Source organism: Amblyomma maculatum, unplaced genomic scaffold (genome assembly GCF_055883805.1).
Source record: "Amblyomma maculatum isolate TAMU_Amacu unplaced genomic scaffold, ASM5588380v1 scaffold_13, whole genome shotgun sequence".
Taxonomy (NCBI): Eukaryota; Metazoa; Arthropoda; class Arachnida; order Ixodida; family Ixodidae; genus Amblyomma; species Amblyomma maculatum.
The window spans coordinates 14,930,891-14,954,566 of NW_028146738.1; the positions used below are offsets into that span (position 1 = coordinate 14,930,891).

The window sequence follows — 23,676 nt, forward strand, 5'->3', positions numbered from 1 at the left end:
TAGACGGGGTTTTCTCTTCTCACTGCTTGCAGCTCGTAGTCGCTACTCATCGATTGAGCGTGTGGGTTCCTTGCATGGTATGCTAGGCGTGACTTTCCTGGTTTTCTTTTTCCGGAATATGCTCGCGTTCTCGATGTGACCCTCCTTGGAACAAAAGCGGCATTTCGCCGTGCTAATTAAACTTCCAGGTTTGTCAGCCGTCACAGCGAAACCAGAGTCGTTGCTGCGGTGAATTATTGCATTCTTTTTCGATTCGAGATGTCTTTTGCGGAGCTCGTCGCTCCCTTGAGTCCCCGCTACTCCTTCGACTCATTTCCCGCGCTGACAGAGCCAGGTCGAAAGTACATTGCTAAGTCTCTGTCCGCAAACAGCCTCTGCTGGAGGTGTTCGTCGCGGATGTCGCAGACCAATGTTGCGAAGTATGACTTCTTGCGTGGGACAGCTGGTGGGATTGGTTAGAACGGATGTGTATCCTTCTGAGTCGATGATGTTGCAGGTGTTGTTGCCAGCACTCTGAGGTGGGAGTCGGCTGTCAAACTTTTTTAACACAAAAAAGAAGTACAGAAAGACGTCACATCGTCAAAGCAGTATAGCGGAATGACAGTAAAAATGGGGCCGGGTGCTCTTACAAGTCCAGTCCTTCACATCCTGCCCTCTTCGACCATGCAATAAGCGTAGCCTTTTCTTTTTTTTTAGCGCTGGCATCGGGAAGAGTCGAAGAGGCGGATAGGTCCAACCTTGTTGCGGGGGGGGGGGGGGGGGGGGGATTCTTTTGTGTTTATCTTTCCCACGCGAACCCAGATCGGAGTGCACAGCAGTCTTAGCTCTCCAGGACTGCCCGTCCGGTGGCAACAACTCGTTCAGGTGACGGCGCCGGGCCCAGACGAGTGAAGGGGGGAATGGGATCTACCGCTTCCACCGCGGCGGCACGCATCGTCCGACCTTGGATATCCGTCTCGGATGGCGTTGGGGTTGTGTTGACGGAGAACGCAACCCCGACGAATGGTGTGGCCGCCGCGGCCACACGTGCAGGCCGCTGGCGCCACGACGTCGCCTCGCTGCGGCGGCATGGACGGCACCGCTTGCTGGGCACGGTCGGGTTACTAGGTGGGACTCCCGCGGCAAACAACGGGATACACGATCTCTACAGGGCGTATATACCGGCTGCAAAGCTCAAATGATCTTGGGCCCCGACCATGTGACCGCACTTCTCTCCCCAGCATTCTCCGCCTGCCCGCAGCGGCGGCAGTTGCACACCCGAGGAGAGGCCAACGCTCCGTGTAGAACCGCTTGCTTTCTATGCCTTTGTTCTCACAGCGCGGCGATCTACTTCCTTTGGCCCCTTCGACGCCAGCAGCGACTCTCAAACATGCATACAGCACCTGAGCGATGTTTGCAGCCGACATTTTGATGCCTCGTTTACACTTGAGCATTCGGCGGAGCGACCGAGCGAAATCCGCTGCCGCAGACACGCTCCTTCGTTCGCACTTCTGAGCCAACAATCGCCGCCTTTAACGCTTTGACTGCGAGCTCCCGTTAACCCTAACCAGACCGCTCGACTGCGCTGGTCGCCCGGCAAAAAAAGGGCCTCGGATAAAAAGGAAAAACTAAAAGGTAACAACGCACCTCAAATACATTAAAAGCTAAAGAAAAGTAATCAATTTGTAGAAGAAAAAAGCGATACTCCTAACGTGGTTCGAACTGACTACCTCGGCCACATTTATAATGAAAGTTCACGTTTTAAGTTGTACAGGCCATAGCTGAAGCCCTAAAAATTACTTCTTGACCATCGGGGCATGCTGCCTGCTCTCAGGATTTGCAACTAATGCTCTGGATGCCTATGCTCACTATATTGTGCACTGGTATAATTTTAACATGTGGAGTTTCACAGCGCTGGCAAATTTAGGAGCGCCGGCTCTTCGGTCATGCTCTGCTACAACACGGAGCTGTAGCACAAACCTTCAAGGAAAAAAGGGCGACGAAGTTTCACAGCCGTCAAACGCAGCAGCGACGACACTATTTTGCTGGCCGCTTCATGGTATGACAATACTGCACTAATGGTTCCGGTTTCTCGGCATTCCTTGCAGATTCTCGTTTGTGCGCATGCGCTTTGCTACCCGCTAAATTACTATCACGTGATTTGTGTCTCTATTATCCCAAACACACTTTGATTTGCATATAGTCGTAAACCACAACATCCACATAATGGGAAAGACTCCCCCGCTTTAACCAAGCGTATTGGCTAGATTTACATCTCATCCTGCACGTCTAATATCGAAGCCCGAGTTACAGCGCCTTCCAGTTCGACCATGTCATGTGGTATCATGACGTCGCACAACCCGACAACCAGTCACCCGCGCGATGTCAGTGTTATGCCCTTGAGTTTCCGCTCGCAGCGCCAACGCTGGATTTTCTGGAGAACGGGGCCGTTATTGTTGATGGTAAGAAAATATATCTCCTGGACAGTGTATACCGAGGGGCCCCGAAGCATTCCTTCCCTCTTCGTTATTTTATAAATATGTTAACGTGCGAATATATTGCCAGTGGGCGCTCGGAGCGAAAGACTAAGCGAATCGGCTCCGCATTTGTAGGAGATAGCTAGAATTCGGACCGTGGAATTTCGCCAGTACCGGTTCAGTTAAGCTAGCCCCAGTCACCAACATCGTGACAATATGCATTTGCTGCCCGCCCGAGAAAGTCGAAATAGGGCTTAACGACCCTTATAGCTGCGACAATGTGATATCAGTTTCTGGTTTTTCTTTCCTGTGAATATTATTCCATCACGCTCAGAATGGCGACAAAGTCCTAAATTGAGCTTCCCCATGCTGGGATTACTATTCTTGTTTTTATTTACTTCTTACAAAAACAGAAGTGCTTACAGGGAGGGGGTTAGCGAGGATGGGCACTTTACAAAGTATTTACATGCGGAAAAGCGCATGCAGTCATGGTATTCAATACAAACTATGCAGGGCTTCGGGCATGCAACGTGGGATAGTTCTATCTTTTTTGAACGTCGACCTGTCGGAGGGAGGCATGCAACCTTGTATAGTTCATATCGCTGATGCGGGTAAAAATGACATAGGGTCCATCATTATGGGCCAAGTTTCTGGTGAAGGCCACGCTGTCGTAGCCGTTACGAAAGCCAGACAGCGTTGCCCGGAGCATAAATTACACGCTAACAGCATTTACCGCAACATTCCTTGAATGGCTGTTGTGAAGCAATGGTTCGCAGGTGTGCCAGTTGTCGAGCTTCTGCGAGGGTATCGACGATACAGGGTTCTTCACTTCGGAAAAACAGCTATATGATGTCGAGGGGGTTGCGTGGTGGCCAGGCCCACAGAAAAAAGGGGTCTAGCCCGTCGCCGATCACTTATCACCTGCGGTGGTTCTTTGCGTGAGATCACTGAGTGGAGCAGAAAGAGCGAGACTTAATGCGCTGTAGCTGCAACTACAGCCGAAATGTAATCACCAAAGTGGTCGGTGTCACAATTAGTGGTGGTTAGGGGAAGACGTGGCAGTGCGTCGGCCGCTCTTATACACCACCTTGAAGGTATATACTCCTGGAAGCGAAGGGGCCATCGTACCCAGCAAGCCTGCACCAAGTTGTTACGCCGAAGGCCTTCGGGCAAAACGGGACATATGGGACGTCAGGGGCACCCTGTCAGCTGTCAGTCGTCCCTCTTTCTGCGCGCGCCACACCACTTTGTCTTGTTTCCTATCACATAGCTCTTCTTTGCAACCCGTTACAATATGTCTTTTGTTCAATGCTCCCCCGAGTGTTTACACCCCCAGTGGCTTACTTGAAGGTCTTCAGCATATCGTTTATCTAAGGGAAACTCGTCAAGCTAATTTACGTGTTATTCCACCAATTTATGCGCTAGGTAGTCTGTCTGTGGCATGAATCGCGTGTGTGTTGATACTAGGAAGCAAATAGCGAACATTGAAAACATGAAATATTCTTCAAAACTTCAAAGTTTATTCAGAAATAAATAAGCCACTTGATTATTCAGAAGGTTACAGAAAGAGGTCCCAATGTTTGGAACTGTACTGCGAGCTCTATGTACAGACGAAAAAAAAAGAACAAATAACATCAAGCAGCATTACATGGTTTAAAACTTGTTAGCGAATTTTAAATAGCACTGCAAATTCCGGAGCATAATAATGATGCAGAATATCGGTGACACCTCCTAAAGGCAAGTAAATATGTTCAGGACGGTTATGGGAGTGAATCGCTTAATTGCGATACCGATTTCAACGCTTGAGAAAAATACCTTTAAAAATTGCATTTAGTCTGCAAGGGTAATAAACCAAGGAAGAGTTGAACGCGATTAAACCCAAGTAGATAAAGCGAAAGCGCGCGACACTTGATTGGATGTCGGCGGTCTTGAAGGACACCACAGCCGGTTCTAGACGACACGATGGTGTCGGGAACATTTTGAAGCGGGAAGTTATGCATAGTTAATAATCCTCATAGCCACGATAGAAGTGAACTTAGTTTGCATGTGTCATTGAGTGTCAGGAAAACGACATGTGATATGAAGGTGATACTGTAAAGTTATTGGACGGTGTTTAAGTGCTGATAGAAAATTGTAACAAAATAATGAGGTTGTGACAGGGAGGTTATAGGGGAGTTGTGTACGGTTAACTGCGTTAAAGGAGAGGGTGAGTTCAGTGTGGGTGCTTTTGGAATGCAAGGGTTCTGCGAAACTTAATTTGAGAACTCACGCTCTAGACAAACAGTTATAACCTCTTAACCTTGAGTTTTGTGGTCTGTGACCAAATTTCAAACATTTTGAGAGAAGCAGACGGAAGGGCCACGAACGAATTGACTTGTGGGGTGCGTTGCCAGCCAGGAAGGTGTAGAAGACACGAAAGGCCACACTGTTGAGAGAGTGCAGAAGCAAGGTGCGCTCCAAATTATTGCGCCGGTCTGCCTTTGGGTTGAAATAAATGTTGCGCAGCAGTTCGGCCACTTTCAACGACAACTGCAGCTTGTCGTCAGGCATTAGTGGCAGCAGCTCTTTAGGCTCTACCACATCCCAAAGCTTAAATTCATAGTGCTCACTATTACAATTTGGCCGAAATTTGTCACGAGACCACGCTCTCTGAAAATCATTTTCTGCCAGCTTTGTCTTACAAAAGTTGGAAATACAAAAGTTGGAAAATGCGATGAAAGCCGCAGTGGCAGCTCACGGGGTAATTCATTTTGGATGCTTTAAATGTTGCGAGAAGTTTATGGGGAAAGGAAAAGTAACCTCTGTGGAAACCAGCATTGCTTAGAGAAGGATCTCGGCAGTAGTAGAAAGGCTCGTGCAATCCTCTTAGTATCATGCAGCATTCACTAATAGGACATCTATTTTACAAACGAACACTACAGCAAATTTGAACTAAGGCTGTGCATTGCAGAATGAGCTGTGGAAGAGGTTCAACCTTAATCACTTAATAGAATTCAGAAACAGAAAAAAATTTAATTCTCCAGTAATTTCATCAGCTATAGAACATGACATGGTCACGCTGGAATAACTGCTTGCTGATGCTGGTAACTAAGGCAACAGAAACTAGACATGGTAAGGGCTGCTTTTGCATAGATATGATACTTGATTGCAGGCTTTTAATGAGTCACGGATGACGCTTGTCACTTTGAGCACACATAAACAAGTGGCACTGAACTTGATCTGGAGTCTCCAAAGCTTGGCTTCAGGATAGAGATTGACGCAGCATCTTTTCATAAATGCCAACATAGACTTATTGTCAGCGTCCCTTTAAAAAAGAGCACTCAAAGTGATTTTTCCGCACCAATATTGGTGCCTGCCAACATGTGTTTACAGGCATGCATTGTAGTCAAACAACTAATTATTCAACAAAACCATCGTACCTTGAATCCGGGCACTCTCCGTGATTCTAGCAGAAGAGAGACATAGGAGAGATGGACAAGATCAACATCATCTAGGCTCTCCTTGTTTTTGGCAATGAAGGTTTTAAGCAGTGTGTGTGCCTTTGGGTGTCTGTTCATGAATGAGTGTCCCTGTAGGAAAGTATTGACAGACTCCAGAGTGTATGATTGTGCAAAGAAAGAAGAAGCTCTGCTGAAGGGCAATATAGTCAGTACAACAACATCGATGGCCTGAATTTTCAGGAAAACGCAATAATCATACGAAATGCAGGAAGGAGAAGAGTACAACGACGGACGTTTGATCGGTTCGGCATTCGTCCATGATCACAATGGCTATGGCTACAGGTGATGTAAAACAGGAGTAACTGGAGGTTAGATGTCTTTATCTGCGGCGCGCTTTGAAGCAGACAACCAAATTTATAGATCATTAGTGTGGTGGCGCCGCATCGTCGGTACTTAAGAGAGAAATGACGATAAGATTCCTGTGTGGCGCGGGCCACCAAATGACACCCGTTTATTCCGATGACGATGCTTATATATAGATGAAAGTAGGTTGTGCTCGCGATAGATAAAATAGCGCCCTCTATACTCAACAATTAGCTAATATGATGCTGCTTGTAGTCCTGATCTTTGTTGCATTTCCTCCGTCAGATTGCAATCGTGCACTAACAGCCTACTTATGTGCAAGGATAACCGCATCTGTAGCCCTGCAGCCAGGTTGCAATTCATCTACTATACAGATGTGTTCTTAGTGCAAAAGAACTAACCGTTCAGCGACATCGTTCAGAATTGGCACTCCTGACGGTAATGGCGGACACGTATATCCATTGCTAATGTTGCATAGCGGAACTTTAGCCTTGAGTAAACAGCCCTTACATTTCTAGATGACACTAAGATATCGTACGCATTTTGAAAGGGGAGGTCCCATGAGGCGAGCCTGATGGGCAGCGGTCGCGGTGGAGGGATAGGGTAGGCAGGTGAATGGAAGGCTGTGTGGCGTGGTGTCAGGTGATGTTGCTTATTTGTGGGGCGATATGTACCGGTATGAATTAAGTTTGCGACGTGTGTGAAGAAGCAGGTGTGCGATGTAGAAGAAACCAAGGAGCGGCAGAAGAAACGAGTGCCGCCCACGCTTATTGCCATTCCCCAAAAACCGCAGCAACAGAAGTTCCGCGGTTCCATCTCTAAAAAATCACAACATAAAGAAGTCAATAAAGCTATTTTTTGTTCAGTGTACAATGCAGTACATAAACTAAAATACACGCGCAATAAAATAGTTTGCTGGCATAAAATTGCTTGCTGTAATCCTTTGAACAGCAACCCATGGACCGAGGTCATTGGTAGGGGTGAAGGTGGTCGCATGGAATGAGCCCCGTTTGGTGCTGGTTTTCATTCCTTCTGGGCCAGCGTCCTTTGGTTGCTGTCGCCACCTTGCGTAATAGATGGACGCTGCAGTCTGCACATTATCATGGAACACACGCGAGGTTGTCATTCGCGAGACTGGTGGTTAGAGATGAGTTGTCACAACTCCCATTGTGAGTTGAGCTATCGCAGAGCTTGGCCACTGATCTGTGTTGCGCATTAATAATAGCATATTTGTTCTCGTGTGTTGCGACGCAGCAGTGCCGAGTTCCCCAAAAGCTTTCCTTCAGTTCCCAGTGGCGCCGCGGCAGGCATGGTCAGTGTATGGACTTCTACAATAGCATTGCGGAGGAGGTTCTTGACCAGCTTTCGTCGAGGTGCACTCCCGCCCACGCTGTTGCTGCGAGGTGAAGCCACTGGTAGCTTGGCACCCACACTCATGGGTCCAGAGAAGCATTCACTGCAATCGGGCAGTGGTGCGCAGGAGCTAGATCATTCAGTTCTCGTTCGCACCTTTGCTGAGGACAGATGTGCCATTTTGCGCTCCTGCGAAAGGGCACTTCTGCACTAGGCTTGTAGAGCTGAAATGATAGAGCGTAGCAGGTAAAACAGGTATACAGATGTACATATTGTTAATTTACCCTAGAGCCCGTATAATACGGACCCGCATATAATAGGTGTAATTTTGGAATAACAGATATGACAAAAAAAAAAAAAGAAAGTGTTCAGCCGCGTATAATGCAATCGGGCAATGATCAGCAGAAGTGCACTCGCGTAATGGACCCCGTTTTTTTTTTTTTTTTTTTTTTTTTTCAAGAAACTTCGACGTCAGTTTAATGTTAGGGTTCAGTACACGGGAGCAAGTAGTCTTTTTTTTTTTTTCCCCATCAGTCGCCAAAGAAAGCACGCGGTCAGCCGCGATCATGACGCGGCCTTGTAGCATTGTTTGCTTCAAAAGGCGTTGGCTGCTACACACGGTCCAATCAATTTGTAGCTGTGGATGCGCCCACCCCAATTGCTGCCTGATAAAACGAGCGCACAACGGGCGAGCCAAGCGAGCCGCCGCCGGCCGGCAGTCAAGGCCACCGGCACTCTGCCAATTCCTCCCCCCCCCCCCCCCCCCCCCCCCCCCTCCCACACGCACACACACACCCCGGGTGGCGACGGCGCGAAAAAGCGAAAAGGATGGACGCGCTATCGGCTGGCGTCTTTTCTTTTTTTTTTTCAAGTTCTCAGCGGCAAAAGTGAGAGGCGGGTTCGTTTGGGGGGTGGGCTCATTACTCGAGCAAATACGGTATTTATGCGCGCTACATTTCACGGTTGTCACGCATATCGTACTCGCTTCCGTACCTTCGCATCCAACGCTATCCCACACCCAGCGACAATAGTTCCACGAACGGACTATGTGCCGCTGCTATCGCTTAAACTATCGCTCCCCTTCTCGCGCCGACACGCGGAGAATTTGCCGCACCGCGATGGGACGAGCACTTCGTGTCGGTCGTCCGGCTGTTCTAAAATGTTCTAAAACCAGTACGTCGCTTGCAGCTTGGACGCGAGATGGCAGCGCACGAGGAGCCGGTCTAGGGTGCCTCGATGCGCGCCCCTCTCTGCTTAGGGTGAGGACAACCGCGTCGTCTGCTATACTCGGGGACAACTTTTCTTGGCAATGGGCGCAAAGGTAGGGAGGCGGGGCGTCTTTAAATGTATCACTCCGCCATGTAGTTCGACCGCGTGGCCTGCGCGGCTTTCGGTTTGGATTTCAGTTTCGGTTGTACATGCGCAATGTTTTGTGGGAATAAATAAAGCGCCAATAAAAAAGACACCTTTAATTTTTATACGCGAACAAAATACAGTAAAACGATTTTACAAAACCATGTGATAGCACTGCGGGACGGAAAAGAGGATTTTTTTTTATTTAAATAATGTCTTGTTTATTTGCTGGCACTCAACTAACTGCAGGCACTTATTTTCACCGAAGAAAAATATAGTCTGCGCAAATTATGCAGCACGCGCGTGGAGTCAGTTGCTTTGGCGTTCGGCTGCTGGTCGCAAGGTCGTGGATTCGATCCTGGGCTTGGCGGCAGTATTTATATCAATGGTAACACGAAAACGTCCGTGTGCTGTGCGATGTCGGTACACGTTAGTCCCAAGTGGTTGAAATACATCAGGTGCCCTTCACTGTGGCGTCCCTCATAGCCTAGGTTACTTCGGGAAGTTAAAACGTCGCGCAGCTGTGAACGACCAACAATTTTCAGCAGTACTGATGCCCTCATTCCAATTCCTCGACGCCACTTATGTCGCTGTCTTCGCTAGATGAGCTGGAATCTGAGTGCAGAGCAATTATTAGGCTGTCCAGTTGGCTGTCGATGGCACCATCCAGTTCCCATGCCTCCTCCTCCAGCTTTATCACATGCGCACAGGCCCGCGACCAATTTTCCCGGGATATACGGGACACACCATCGTGTGCCAATTCCTCCACAGCGGCCAAAGTGAACGCGGTGTTACTTGAAGCGACGTAGCCTTTCACCTGGCTCCACACCAGTTCGATTGGATTTAGCTCACAGTGATACGGGGGCAACCGTACTACTTCGTGGCCAGCGCACTTGGCCAGAAGATCAATGCGGCTTCCCGAAAACCTGTGCTTGTGTTGCTTAACTAAATCCAAGAGTTCCACCTTCAACTGGTCATTCGAAAACGGTATGTTTTTTTCCGTAAGCCAAGACTGAATATCCGCTTTTCGGCTACTTGTCGACGGCACTTTTTCCAGTTGGACGCTGTGATAAGAAGCGTTGTCCATCACGATTACGCTGTTTGGTAGAATATTGGGCAGAAATTGCTGAGTAAACCACTTCTCAAATCGGGTACCATCCATTTCTGAGTGGTAATCAGCAGCTCCTTTGGTTGCCCGAAAAATGAGGAGCGCTCCCTCGACAAATCCTCCTTCGCTTCCAGCGTGCACAATGATGACCCGGCCACCTTTGCCGCTTGGTGCGCGAAGACCAGTGGTCAAGCCCTGCCGGAATGCTTCATCTCGTGAATTCACGGTCGTGTCCGTCCAAACCTTATCTTTCGTATGGCCAGCATTCACCCACGTCTCATCAATGTAGTAGATGGTACTGCAAAACAAAATTATCTCGCATAAGCTGTAGCCAAGAAGTACGTACATATTACCATGATGACGAGTAATGTATTCATGCACCTCTCGAATTTCGACGCAGGAAATTCTTAGCTATCAGTTGCATGCACAGCTCTCATGTCGGCGACTGAGGGATGGAGGAGGCGCCGCCGCTGGGAAAAGGGGGTCAACGTGATACTGTATGTGCACAGCAAGCAAATTTAACACGATTAAAAGGTGAGCTGATCCAAACAGTCACATTTTTTTTTATATATATATACACGAAAGAATTCGTACGTACCGGTGCTGTTTCCGCATCTCCCGAATGGTTCGTATATACTTTCGCCGCCACGTGATGATATCATCTCTTTCAAGTAGCGCTGAGTTCCGCTTGCGCTTTTGAAAAGCAAATCCAATGTCATTTAGAATCCTCCGCATTGTACGCACACACACGTTCGGCATGCCCATGTCCGGGTCATTTATGACGTCGTTCTGGATCTTTGCAGCAGTCGGCAGTTCGTTCCGTAAAAAATACTTATGAACTTTTCGCCGCAAAGCACCGACACTAAATGAGTCATATCGCTGCAGCCGAGTCTTCCCAGTTTTCTTGGAAACGCTTCCGGGCGTCCACCTCAGCCGCTTTCGTTTTGGCGATTGCAGAACGTTGTACAAAGCCTCTTTTTTTATGCGGGCGATGGTACGCTCACTCACTCCGGTCAGATCGCTTACTTTACGGTACGCGCAAGCGGTCGTTAGTCCAGGGTCACTACTCCTCACGCCTGCATAGACATTGCATATCATTTCCTTCGTTTGCTTCGAAAGCCAGCGTCTTTCGAACTTCACTCGAATTTTGTCTGGTGAAAACACTTGCGGAGTGGACGAACCAGAACGACCCGAACAGGCGGCTGTCGCCATCTTGTCTGCAAAGTCGAGGCATCTCGAAAACCCGCGATAGACATCAGACGAGAAAACCTGGTGGAACCAAGAAAACTGTTTTAGGCATAACAAATGCATTTCAGAAAATCGGTTTCATGATAAAAATATAACGTAAATAACTGGCGCTATGATTTCAATTTGTTTTTGCAAAAACTGCTCGTGTAACTAGGGGCTATATTCAGCTGCGTAGGAAGATGGTGCGTTCAAGAAAAAGTGTCCCCGAGTATAGCGCCATTCTCTTGCATCCGCTGTTCGCGAGGCGCGCGTTTGCTGCGTGGCGATTTACTGAGGGGGCCCGGCTAGCAGTGGGAGCTTGAATTGGACTTTATCTTTGATAATAATTAATTTTTCAGTTTAGATGAAAAGTAAGATTAAAATTTCGGTGATGCATTCGTATTTCGAGACAGCGAAAGTATAGCGAATATCTTCCTTTGTTTCGCAATGACACCAGCACAAGTTTTGCTTCCGTGACCACCAGCACGCATGGCTGGATGCTGACGCAGATGGAGGCGTAGTAGCTATCAGCATCTTGCCTATTGCGCCCTTGTGATCTGCGCATGTGTTGAGGCTTGGCCGGTCTACCTTCGCAAAGTATTCTGTGAGTGATTTCAGCGGCGACTTCATCGTGCGTATATTGTTGGTGCACCACGCGACAACTCCTGTGAAGTACTCCTCATAGTTCTTGAGAGTGCGGATCACTTCACTGCTTGGATAAATCAAGTCCCGTCCGTCACTCACAGTCTCCTTGAGAGTTGTCAACGAGGCATATTCGTTACTTGCTGTTCCGATGAGAGCATCTTTGCACTGGGAGCAAGATACTGACTTTAAGATGGTTTTCAGGATGAAGCCTGCAAGGTAGTAAAGAATGGAACATTCCGGTGACGTCAGTTCTGCAATGAATAAAATCTGAGTCATCTATGTCTTCAGGCAGATTTTCTTGGCACTGCTTGTTTGGTTGAGAAAGAAGATCGACGAGGCACTCTCGATCATCACGCTCATAGCTTGTCGTTCGCGGTGTATGTAGAAACTGGCTCACACTCACAAGCCTTAGAGCACATTTTAAATCATGTGCCGTCGGCACTGGCTTCATTAGACGTTTTACCGAAAAAAGATTTTCGAGGCAGTCTTGAAGTAGCCTGCTCGTTAGAAAAAACTCGTAGCGTTCCATTGCCCAGGAACACTTCTTGAAGGCGAAGGACAACTGTTGTGGAAATGAGCAGCCCAGCTTGGGATGGTTTCCATTGAGATGTGGCGCCCATATTCATCCCTTGTATTGATTCTGCTGCAAGGCGCAGGGTTTTCAGAGCAGCATAATATTTGTCCATGCCTCGGTGGCTTAAAGCAAAAGTGGGATGGCGTGATGACATCAGCGCTGACACCAGATCCAAGAACCATGCTGTCGTTTCGGCAGACGGGTCAAGCGGCTTTTCTTTCACCAAAAATCGGATAGCCGGTGCAGCTTCTCTGAAGAATTGAAGAGCTACTCCAGCCTTCATTTTTGTAAAGTGGCCGCAGCTGACAGGAACCTCCGACAGGGCAGGGCCAACTTTGAGTTCCCTCTCTGCGTCATAGTCTACCACTGCCTGTACGTGCTCCAGTTTCACGTTTGGTAGGTTGTTGTCGAGCATGGTGGCATCGCTCAGTGTAAAAACGTTGGAGCAACCCCTCGTAGGTTTCTCAACATATGTGCTGCATCAGCACTGAAGAAAAGCTCTTTACCGTTGAAACATGGATGCGGTATTGAGCACACTGTGGTAGAATTTCTGTGACTCGAAAATCCTAATTCGCGCCACATCGCTCGATTTGCAGATCCCATGTCGCATGTGACTGCACGGATTCGAAGGGAGATCTGGCTACAGCGCCGGACGATGTCGAGCACATAGCCTTTATGCAGGGCACCTTCTAAGTGTTTCCCGGTGAATTCATACCCGATAACCTGCTTCCAACGCTAATTAATTCCTCCCAACATGAATACCAAAGCATGATTGGCGGGCTCCTCTGGTGTCGAAGGAAGTGTTGTACCTGCAAGGAGAATGTCTTCACCTCGATCGAGTAAAACGCTGTAATTTCCATCTCGTGTAGAAACAGCACGCAGTCCTTATCCACATTTTCCATAGTTTCAGACTTGCTCTTCATGATGCCAAAAACTTCTTGAAGGATTCCTGGAAGGAACCCTGGATCCTCCTTTGCCAAAGTCCTGCTAGACGGAAGAGGGTAACCCAACTTCCTCAATGTCTCATATCCGTTCGTGCCGCACGCAAACTTAATTTGCAACCCTTGCTTAACTGTCTCTGCAGACCACGTGTGACCCTGCATGCTATTTTTCGAAAGTGCGGAAATTTGGTCTGCATTCAAGAACCGTGTACTTTTTGCAAAATTATCAGCCTTGCTTTCATGTTTCTGAATTTGCTTTTTGAGCTTTCGGATTGTCTTCTTAGCAAATGCGTGGTGTTCTTGAAGCGTGGCGAATTTTTTTTTTTTCCATGCCTGCGAACTGCTTTTTCAACTCGGCAAACTCCCTTTGTGTCTCACTAGCTATGGGTGTTCCATCTGTCCAGCTTGGACGTCTGACGTTCAAAGATAAATCTGAGCGGTTGACTTGGAGGTTGTCCGATGACATATCTTGTGATTCTGTGTGAGTTACTCGGGGAGCAAATCTGTCTCTGATGCGGTATGAAGACCTTCAGCGGCGTTGTTCACCTCTTCATTGGTGGATGTGGGCACATACTGCATTCTGTCTCTAGGTGGCTTTCGCTTCCTTGCAGCAACTAGATCAAAAAGATGTACAAACCAATGATCAAATTGACCACTAAGTAAAAAGAATATGCGGGGAATCACAGAATATGGAAAATCAAGGCAGAAAGCAAAGCGAAAATAAGGCATAACAAGTGCATTGAATTTTTTTTTTTAATTTCGCAAAAAAATCTAAGCGCAGGGGCAAAAAGATGCATATAAATACTTGACTTTTTCCCCGCTCCCTGTGTTACTTACAATGTCGCTTTGATTATATACATCTGCGTTAATTAAAGGAGGAGACCAATTTTGCCTTTCAAGTGGAAATGGGTTAAGTCTTTGTTTGAGATGAAGGCTGTTGCGTGAGCCGTTCGACAATAGATTTTAACAAGTGGAAGCTGGGCTTCTGATGAGCCACGCCAAAATCCGTGATCTTGACTGGGCAGCGGAGACGGAATACAATCTTGTACTTCCCAGCTGGCAGCCGTGGTATAGGGCCCTTCCTCGTCTTGGGCGGCGGTCGGGGCTTTGCTGGCGTTGTTGGATGTCGCATCCTTTTCATTAGTTGGGTCAGCCTCTGCATTTGAGGCTGGCGCTGGCAGAGAGGAACGCGGCGGCAATGGCGTCCCTCCTGAGGCAACGTCATCAACAATCTTCGGCTTGCGTCCGAATTTCTTCTGCAGAGAAAGCATTTTCCAGCTCCCGTCGAGGAGTTCAGCTTCGGCTATGGTGGTTCCTTCGACTACATGGCCTGCTCCAGGGCCGGAGAGATCCATGTTGGTCGGCATGGTGTCGCAGTTAGCCCTAGCCATGGGCGGAGGGGCCGGCTGCGCCGTGCCCGCGTCGGCGCGGTCGAGAAAGGGCTGAAATTGCCCAACTTTCGCTCGCCAAATCCGAAAGTGGTATCCGCAGGTGCCGCTTGACTTCACGAAACGAGAAATATACCTTTAAAATTGCATTTAGGGTGCAAGGGTAATAAACCAAGGAAGAGTTTAACGCGGTTAAACCCAAGTAGATAAAGCGAAAGTGCGCGACACTTCATGGGATGTGTGCCGTCCTCAAGGACACCACAGCCGGGTCTAGACGACACGAAGGTGTCGGGGACATTTTGAAGGGGGTAGTTATGCGTAGTTACTAATCTTCATAGCCACAAGCATAGAAGTGAACCTAGTTTGCATGTGTCATTGAGTGTCAGGACGACGACATGTAATATGAAGGTGATAATATCAAGTTAATGGCCGGGTTTTCAAGTGCTGATAGAAAATTGTAACAAAATAATGAGGTAGTGACAAGGAGGTGATAGGGGAGTTGTGTACGGTTACCTGTGTAAAAGGAGAGGGTGAGTTCAATGTGGGTGCTTTTGGAATCCAAGGGTTCTGCGAAACTTAGTTTGAGAACTCACGCTCTAAGACAAACAGTTATAACCTCTTAACCTTGCGTTTTGTGGTCTGTGACCAAATTTCAAACATTTTGAGAGAAGCAGACGGAAGGGCCACGTACGAATTGACTTGTGGGGTGCGTTGCCAGCCAGGAAGGTGTAGAAGACACGAAAGGCCACACTGTTGAGAGAGTGCAGAAGCAAGCTGCGCTCCAAATTATTGCGCCAGTCTGCCTTTGGGTTGAAATAAATGTTGCACAGCAGTTCGGCCACTTTCAACGACAACTGCGGCTTGTCGTCAGGCATTAGTGGCAGCAGCTCTTTAGGCTCTACCACATCCCAAAGCTTAAATTCATAGTGCTCAATATTACAATTTGGCCGAAATTTGTCACGAGACCACGCTCTCTGAAAATAAATTTCTGCCAGCTTTGTCTTACAAAAGTTGGAAAATGCGATGAAAGCCGCAGTGGCAGCACACAGGGTAATTCAGTTTTGATGCTTTCAATGTTGCGAGAAGTTTATTCAACCTTAATTACTTCATAGAATACAGAAACAGACAAAAAACTCAATAATTCTCCAGTAATTTCATCAGCTAATCAGCGTGACATAGTCATACGGGAATAACTGCTGGCTGATGCTGTTAAAGGGCCCCTGAAACGCCATTTACGGCCGTATTTTGATGCTACATGTGTTTAGAGGTGGTCTTAGTGAGCATCGAGATCACATTCAAAAAGCTCTGCGTGTTAGCTGTAATTTACAAATAATTTTGGAAAATTGCCGCTCGCAGCCGATTTGGGCGACTCACCACCGTGCGTTTTCAGCCGCCCAGCCCATGCGACGTCATTGGGGTTAGCGTTATCATTGGCCATGGCCATATGACGTCACGTGTAATTTTTGCAATTATAGATTTTAAAATTAGCACTATTCTTCCTGAAAGTAGTATTTTATTCGTTAGTTATTATTGTACATTAAAGAAAGGTAACAATTCTGCGCGCATCTTGATAGAAGCGGAACACTTCCGGCCGAGAGAGATCCGTCTGCTCGCAAAAGCACGTGTTGCCCGGTTGTCAGTCTTGAAATCTCGCGATCCCAACTGCTGCTGCTTTTTTTCTGGTTTGCAATGGACCATCATTGCTGTGTAGTTGGCTGTAAAGCCGAAGACAGGAAAGATGTTATAATACGACATCGTGTCCCTACAAAGCAAGGTGTCACGCGGGAAAGCTGGCTCCAACGCGTCGGGCTGTCATCGTCGGACAAGCGCCAGGAGCTCAGAGTTTGTGGCCGCCACTTTTCTCGTGACGCATACCAGTATAATCTCAGTTTCGCGCAGCAAACTGGCTTCAACGTGAGACGTCAACGCCTCAAGTTCGACGCTTTGCCGAAGCAGTTTCTCCCTGGAATGGTAAGTTTTCTGGGTTGCGAGTTATTATGGAAACACGCGTAGCATGGCTCGGAATCTCGCATGGAAGTGCATGAAGCCTAGCGCAAGTTTTGCAGGCGCAGATTCCTTGCGCGCAAACCGCTCTTGCTAGAGGACCACAACAAGTTAAGGCGCTGAAAATGTATGAAAGGGAGCTCTCGCCCAGCGGCGCGCGGATAAGGAAAAAAAAAAAAAAAAAAGATAAGGCGACCTGCGCACATGAAACCATGAATTAACATACACTAACGTGTACGCGATCACAACAATCGCAGTATAATTTGCCTGGGTGGTGCAGTGGGTTAGGGTGGTCGACTGCTGTGCCCAAGGCACAGCGGCCGCTTTTCAAAGGAAGCGCAAGCAAGGTGCCCGCGTACCGGTGCGGACAAAAGTAAACGTAGCACGCTTTTTCTTCATTTTTCACTCGGTGCATATTTGAAACTGGTAGTCGTGGTATGCGTGGATCGGTAGTAGACGCAAGTGCCCTTTCACGGACAAATATTTCCTGATCTCCAGTGACGAAGGCGTTATTTTAATTTGACTGAAAAAGCCTAGCTGCTCCGTTTACTTACGTCCGCACCTGTACATGTGCTGTGCGATGTCACTCAGTGCTGTGCGGCGCCTCGTTTGAGTCGAATTTGGGGCGTTGAACCCCATAAACGAAGCCTGACTTGTAATAAAAAAATACCAGCCCACTAATAACAATAACAGAAGATCAAATCAGTCGATATTGTCGACCATAAACCCTGACTGCTCATTGGAGGGTCAAATTTTAAAGTTAAAGCTCAGCTACTTTGGTCATCTGATGAGAAGAGAGGAGTCGCTGGAAAAAGATTTGATGTTGGGAAAGGTTGAGGGTCGCCGGAGAAGGGGTAGGCAGCGAATGCGTTGGTTAGATGGCATCCTCGAGGCACTGCAGATGAAGTTATGTGATGTTAGGAAGATAGTGAGAGACCGGAAAGCGTGGCGTGACATGGTCCATAGGGTCACGAAGAGTCGGACACGACTAAACTGAACTGAAATGAATAACAATACAGACCAACTGCATCCCCCCCGCCCCCCCATCCACCAAAAGATATGCTTATTTTACAGTGCGTTTAGTCTACTCTTGATCTTTGCCTTTTAACACCTGTATATGCATGTCTTTCTCATTCATGAAGCGGAAAATTGAAGGGGAAATTGGCTCGTTATGATACAATTAATGAAAGGAGCCAACAGTCAAGTCCAAGGTAAATGTAGGTTTTTTTAAAATACTTTTGTGGTTGATATTGATCTGAGTCATGTAACGATTTTAGGCAGAAAGATCATTAAATACCAAGTGGAAGGAAAAATAATGTGGTATATAGATAAAAAAAAAAAGAAGGTAGCCCCTATGACCTTGCACTTGCAGACTGTTGTCTCCTTTCATTCTCATTCATGTGCAGAATAATAAAACTGCCATTAACACAATGTTAATTACGCACAAATTTCCTTTCTTTTCCTAGCATGGCAAACCATCATCGCCAGGAAGCCCGAAAGACCTCAGCACTACACAGGTTTCCTCTGGACAGGTTAGTACTGTTATCATGGTATTAATAACAATGTATATATACTTTTATATTTATATTTATGTATATTTAGGCCACATATATAACTTTGGAATATGTTGCACACATATATGATGGCTCTATTGCTTTGCTAGAAGCTATATAAACTAGCACAACTGTTGCTATGTCATTATGCTTTCATGCAGTTAGTTACGTGTTCAACCATTGCTTCAGGCACCTACCGGAGGTGATCCAAATACCACAGCTCTTCCTGTAGAGGTGAGAATATTTTGGATAGTTCATTTTGTCCAGTGGATGATGCAAGTCTTTTGACATACGTACATGCTTAATTTTCAACTGTACTGAACAGCTTTGTATTATATTGCATATGATCGCTCTATTGCCCGAGTAAGTAAGCTATGCAAATTAGTGCAAATGTTATGTCTGTTTCCATGCACAAGCTCGATCATCGCTTGAGGCACCCTCTGGAAGCAATTAAAATGTAGCTCTTCCTGTATAGATGAGATTTTGGAGTTCAAATAGTTAATTTTGTTTAATGGATGATGCAAGGCTTTGGTGTGCACTGGCGCACCAAAAAAAGAAACTTGGAGCACATATATTAACTGGATTAACATGGGAGACCAGACGTTCAAAAATAATGAGCTGCTGGATTGGTTCATGGAACAGTGTATTAGTCGACTGTCCTGCACTGTGTCTTTTGTTTGTGCTGCTAACATGCCTCCAAATTTTTCAGGGCTCTTGAAACTCCACAAACTACAGCTTGTCTGTGCAAATTTTTTAGTCATATCAGTTCTCCACTTTCAGAATATTTGTGTATGTGTAGCAAGTTGACAATGTTTGCATTTTGTTATGGGCAGTTCACTCTATACAGCACCTGAAAATGAAAGCATGAAAAATTTCAAATTTGCAACCATCATTATAATTATGAATATCTGTCTGCAGGAAGCATCACCAGCGGGGCCTTCAACTACTCGCACGCATACTGCGGCAACATAATGTGGGAGTGCCATTCTGTTGGTAAGTCATTGATAAAGATGTTGTAGTGTTGTGAAAATGTATTAAAGAGCTATATGATTGATTACATTAAACGTAGATGGGGTGCTTGCGAATAATTTTAAATATATGACATTTTTCCAGGCACACAGGTGTCTATTGGATTTAAATCTCTAGTCAGCACCAAGGTTCAAACAGAGAAGCCTGCCACCAGAGAAGTCGGTGGCAGGCTGCTATCACTGGCCAGTTACTGCTATCACTGGCCGCTCGTTAGAACAGAACTTCTTTCATCCACTTTTGTGCATTTGCTGGCTATGGCAGGCAAGAAAATTTGTCATTTAAGCACTGTTCATTAGGCAAAAAAAAAAAAAAAGAAATCTTGACGAAATACGTCACCTATGTGTCACATATTCACTCATTCAAACCTGCAAATATACCCTCCCTGTGACACAGTCCATTCGAATGATAGCGTTCATAACTCTCATGCATGGCTTGACATGATTAAGGATGTGGTAATACTCACAATGGGTCAACAAATATTGCCTTGATGAGTCTATAGAGACCATGCCTCATACATACCTTGCACACCACTAATCTCGGACGTGGTGTTAGGATATTCACAGTTGCGTCAGGTAGCAAAAGGGCAATTTTTCCTTACATAATATGGTCATGCTGTGTCTGCCTAGTGTACATTAGTGCTGTCTTTAGAGCTACTAAGGAGCCATCACATGCACTTTGAAGTTTAATTTTGCACAAATATTTGAACAAGTCATTAAGATGCACAAGGATATTTGATTCTGTTGTGAAAAAAATATAAGTTGCGTAGCCCTAAAGTGTACCTAATTTTCCATGGCATTTTTCTGTTCCCTGTTGATAGAATGAAAAAAAAAATGCATACCTACTATAAACTTTGACAGCAGCTTTATTTAGCACATTTTACAGCCAAGACATTCCGAGATGACCATCCACGGCTGCTACGTATTAGTTCATAATATTAACAATCACATGGCACCAATCGCTGACATCACTGGACTTCTTTTTCAGCGACCATCAGGATGAAACGGCCCAGTCAGCGATTGAGGAACCCCTCTACAAAGAGCGAAAATTCCTTGTGTTCGAGGGTTGCCTGCGGCAGCTTCTTGAGACCTGAACAATGTGCGGGCAAACAAGAACCCTTTACTTTAGCATAGCGGGAAGCCTTGTGACTGTGAAGGGGACATGCTCACTGCAGCATTCTTTCCTCTGGAAAAGCCAACCACTGGTTGAAGGAAAGGCAGCAAGAAATGTCCTTCTGGCTGCAGGCATCTTGTTCTCTGGCTGCGGTATAGCTTCAGTTCTTCGGTTCCTGCAATCCATTGGGGTGCAAGGCATCACAGAGAGGACCTACTACAACTACCAACGGGCATACTTGCTACCTGCCAGAAATGAGGTTTGACAATAAGGATATCTCTCATACAACATTCAAGTCAAAGTATATGTCATTAACTCGATAACTAGATGTCGCATCCTTTCATGACAACAACTTGAAGCTACAATGCAACATATAAAACATATAAAATGCAGCATATATGCAACAGCGGAGGCATTGCAGTGCAATGCACCTGCTACTGCACATCTCTGTTGCCTTTGGCTACATGTTTAACAGACCAGCTGCATGCTCTAGTACTGAAGGCATAATTTTTGCAATATTTTTTTTAGTAAATGTGCTGTGAGAAAAGTGAAAAGCAATGCAGCATTTGAAACCTGCCCCCCTCATCCTAATATGCATTAAGGCACCACATGACTGCAAGTTTGTAGCCTCTAAATTGAACATCTCCTTCTTTGCAGCTTTTTCAGCAAAGGCAAGCAGAACTTGCTAGTAAGCTTGTAGGGACAACAACAGACCTGGCAGGGGATGATCGCTAAGTACATGACTTGCAGTGTACTAGCTGTGCAGAATGGAGCCATTTTGCACACTGCACAAGTTCAAGTCGGTGAGGTAATGCGACTCATCCTTTCCGACAACTGAGGTTCCTCCTAACATCACATCCTATCTTACGGCATTTCAACCCTTCTGCTCCAACTTCAGTGCACACGGACGCAAGTGGCATAGGCCTCAGTGCTGTCCTCGTTTAGCGCTATGATGACTGAACATGTGATTGCTTACGCCAGTCGGACTCTAAGCAAGACTGAGCACAACTACACCATCACCGAGCAGGAATGTCTCGCGGTTGTTTTCGCCATGCAGCGGTTTCACTGCTACCTGTACGGAGAGCCTTTCGTAGTAGTAACCGATCACCATTCCCTATGCTGGCTACTCAATCTCTGTGATCCGTCTAGTCGCCTAGCCCGCTGGGCACTTCGCTTGCAAGAATACGACCACAGCATTTCATACAAAAGTGGCCGACGGCACGCAGATGGAGACTGCCTCTCCTGGTTGCCACCTGCCACGACAGAATGCGACGCGGACAACTTTGATCATTACGTCACTGCTTTATCTCAGAGATTTCCAAATACTCATACCTTTTGAACTGAGGAACACACCGATCAGCATCTGGAGTCGTTCTTAGCTGCTGCTCAAGACCCAACCTCGAACAGCCAGTTTTGCCTATGCCTATGTGATGGCCTGCTATACAAAAAAGTTTACTCTCGTGGCTGCTTGCTCCAGGAAAGTGTCTTGTTTTTTTCACCGAGCCCACGACCAACTTGTCGTCCCCACTCCCTGTACGGCCGCCGCTACCGACCAACTCTGCGATTATGATACCTCATTAGATAAGAAGGCTGTGGGAATTCGTTTTGCTACAGACTGTTGGTCAATTGAATATTCTTTTTGCCTTTGTTTAAACCTTGACCTGGCTTAGTATTTTACGCTGTGTTTTTGTGTAACTCTCGCCCTTACTATCTCTGGAATACTTGCTTTGTTATTTTATAGTCTTCTTTATCGCAGCGTTTGTTCATTGTCGGTTTTTTCTCTTGTCATTTATTGAGTCGTTTTTTATTACTATCATGTCCTGGTGTTTTATTCTTTTTTATGCAGTGTAATTTGGACTACTACCTATATATGTTCCCATTGTGTGTTGAAAAAGTGACGCATAAATTTATTCCTTGATCACACACCAACACACGCACTTCACTGGTTGACCGGCCTAACTTTTAACTGTGTTCTCAAACCTCATAGAGGGACGACGGGTAACCGTAAAGGGGATGCCGCGCCTCTGTTAATCGTTAAGGCAGGGTTTGTGACAATATAGAACAGACCAAAACTGCAGGAAAGGTATTACATATGCTAAAAAATTACAAAAAGGTCAATGAGTTGCAAGGATTCATGGGATTTGCCAACTTTGAGAAAAATTTGTGGCACAACCTGCATACTCTAGTGCAGTGAAAAGAACTGCTCCCTCCCCCCCCCCCCCCTCCAAAAGAAATTGCACGAGTGCACTCAATTCTGCTTAGATGCAGTAATGTGAAAGCACTGCGAATTATGTCACACTGCTTAAATTGGTCCGACATTACGCTAGCAAACCTCGGCCACACTCGTCCAGATGGCGTACGTGTATGCCATATTTACCCAGGTTAAATGAAGGAGTGGTGCAGATGGTACTTCATGAAGATCACAATGTTTGCCGCACAGCTGAACAGTATGTTGTAGTTTGAACTTGATGAAGAGAATGATGCTTACTGCACAGCATGAGAGTGTGTTGCAAAGTGCATTGCTCGTACCGTAGACGGGGAATGCCTCAGCCCACATAACCAAAGCAGAAGCCAGTGGAGGCCGCTTGGAACCGTCAAAGCCAACAGCCCACCATCACACACCCGCGTAACTGGTCGGAATGCTCTGCCCCAAGGCAGGTGACCTCTTCCCCTTGGATAAGTGCTCCCTTCTTTTCTCCTTGCAAATTTCATCGTGGTCTTTTTCTGCAAAGCTGTAAATTCTTCAGTTCTGTTCCTTCTTCTGTTCCTTTCGTTTTCCTTTGACTATCCTGCACAGATGAATAAAATGTAAACACCAACACTGGAAAAAGCGACCATGAAAAGAAGCCACAGAAGAGGAGATATGCGGATAGAAAAGCGACAGTAAAAACTAGAAATATATTCACAGATCTCAAGGAAGCAAGATAACAAGCCAAGGCCCCAGAAATTGCAAGAGAACAAGTTAAAGACATCCTTATCAACAGTGCCAAATGAATGAGTTTGAAAGAAGCTCCTCGCTCTATAAAATGCCAGAGGAATAAATATTAGAACATGCAATGACAAGGTCTCCCAGCCCAACTAAGTGATTCCTGCGGTACAGGCCATAAAATGAGAAGCAGTGGCTCCCTTAGC

At 46.5% G+C, this 23,676-nt stretch overlaps 2 protein-coding genes across 3 annotated transcripts; one reads left to right on the forward strand and one right to left on the reverse strand.

Moving 5' to 3' along the window:
- Window positions 1-8,423: 8,423 nt before the first annotated feature.
- Window positions 8,424-20,555, forward strand: LOC146172279 (uncharacterized). 2 transcript variants are annotated; one of them, XR_014702561.1, is made up of 5 exons: window positions 8,424-16,819; window positions 18,319-18,384; window positions 18,567-18,639; window positions 19,324-19,398; window positions 20,419-20,555. XR_014702561.1 is itself a non-coding variant. In XM_084585951.1 (3 exons), the coding sequence occupies exons 1-3, from the start codon at window positions 16,538-16,540 to the stop codon at window positions 18,609-18,611; spliced, it is 393 nt and encodes a 130-aa protein (XP_084442077.1). In that variant the 5' UTR covers window positions 8,424-16,537; the 3' UTR covers window positions 18,612-18,913. The 2 variants fall into 2 exon arrangements, 1 of the variants encoding a protein (XP_084442077.1); XM_084585951.1 differs by lacking the exons at window positions 19,324-19,398; window positions 20,419-20,555 and having other exon boundaries at window positions 18,567-18,913.
- Window positions 9,525-10,944, reverse strand: LOC146172280 (uncharacterized). The gene is made up of 2 exons (XM_084585755.1): window positions 10,672-10,944; window positions 9,525-10,371 (listed from the first exon to the last, which is right to left on the reverse strand). The coding sequence occupies exons 1-2, from the start codon at window positions 10,836-10,838 to the stop codon at window positions 9,525-9,527; spliced, it is 1,014 nt and encodes a 337-aa protein (XP_084441881.1). The 5' UTR covers window positions 10,839-10,944.
- Window positions 20,556-23,676: the final 3,121 nt, after the last annotated feature.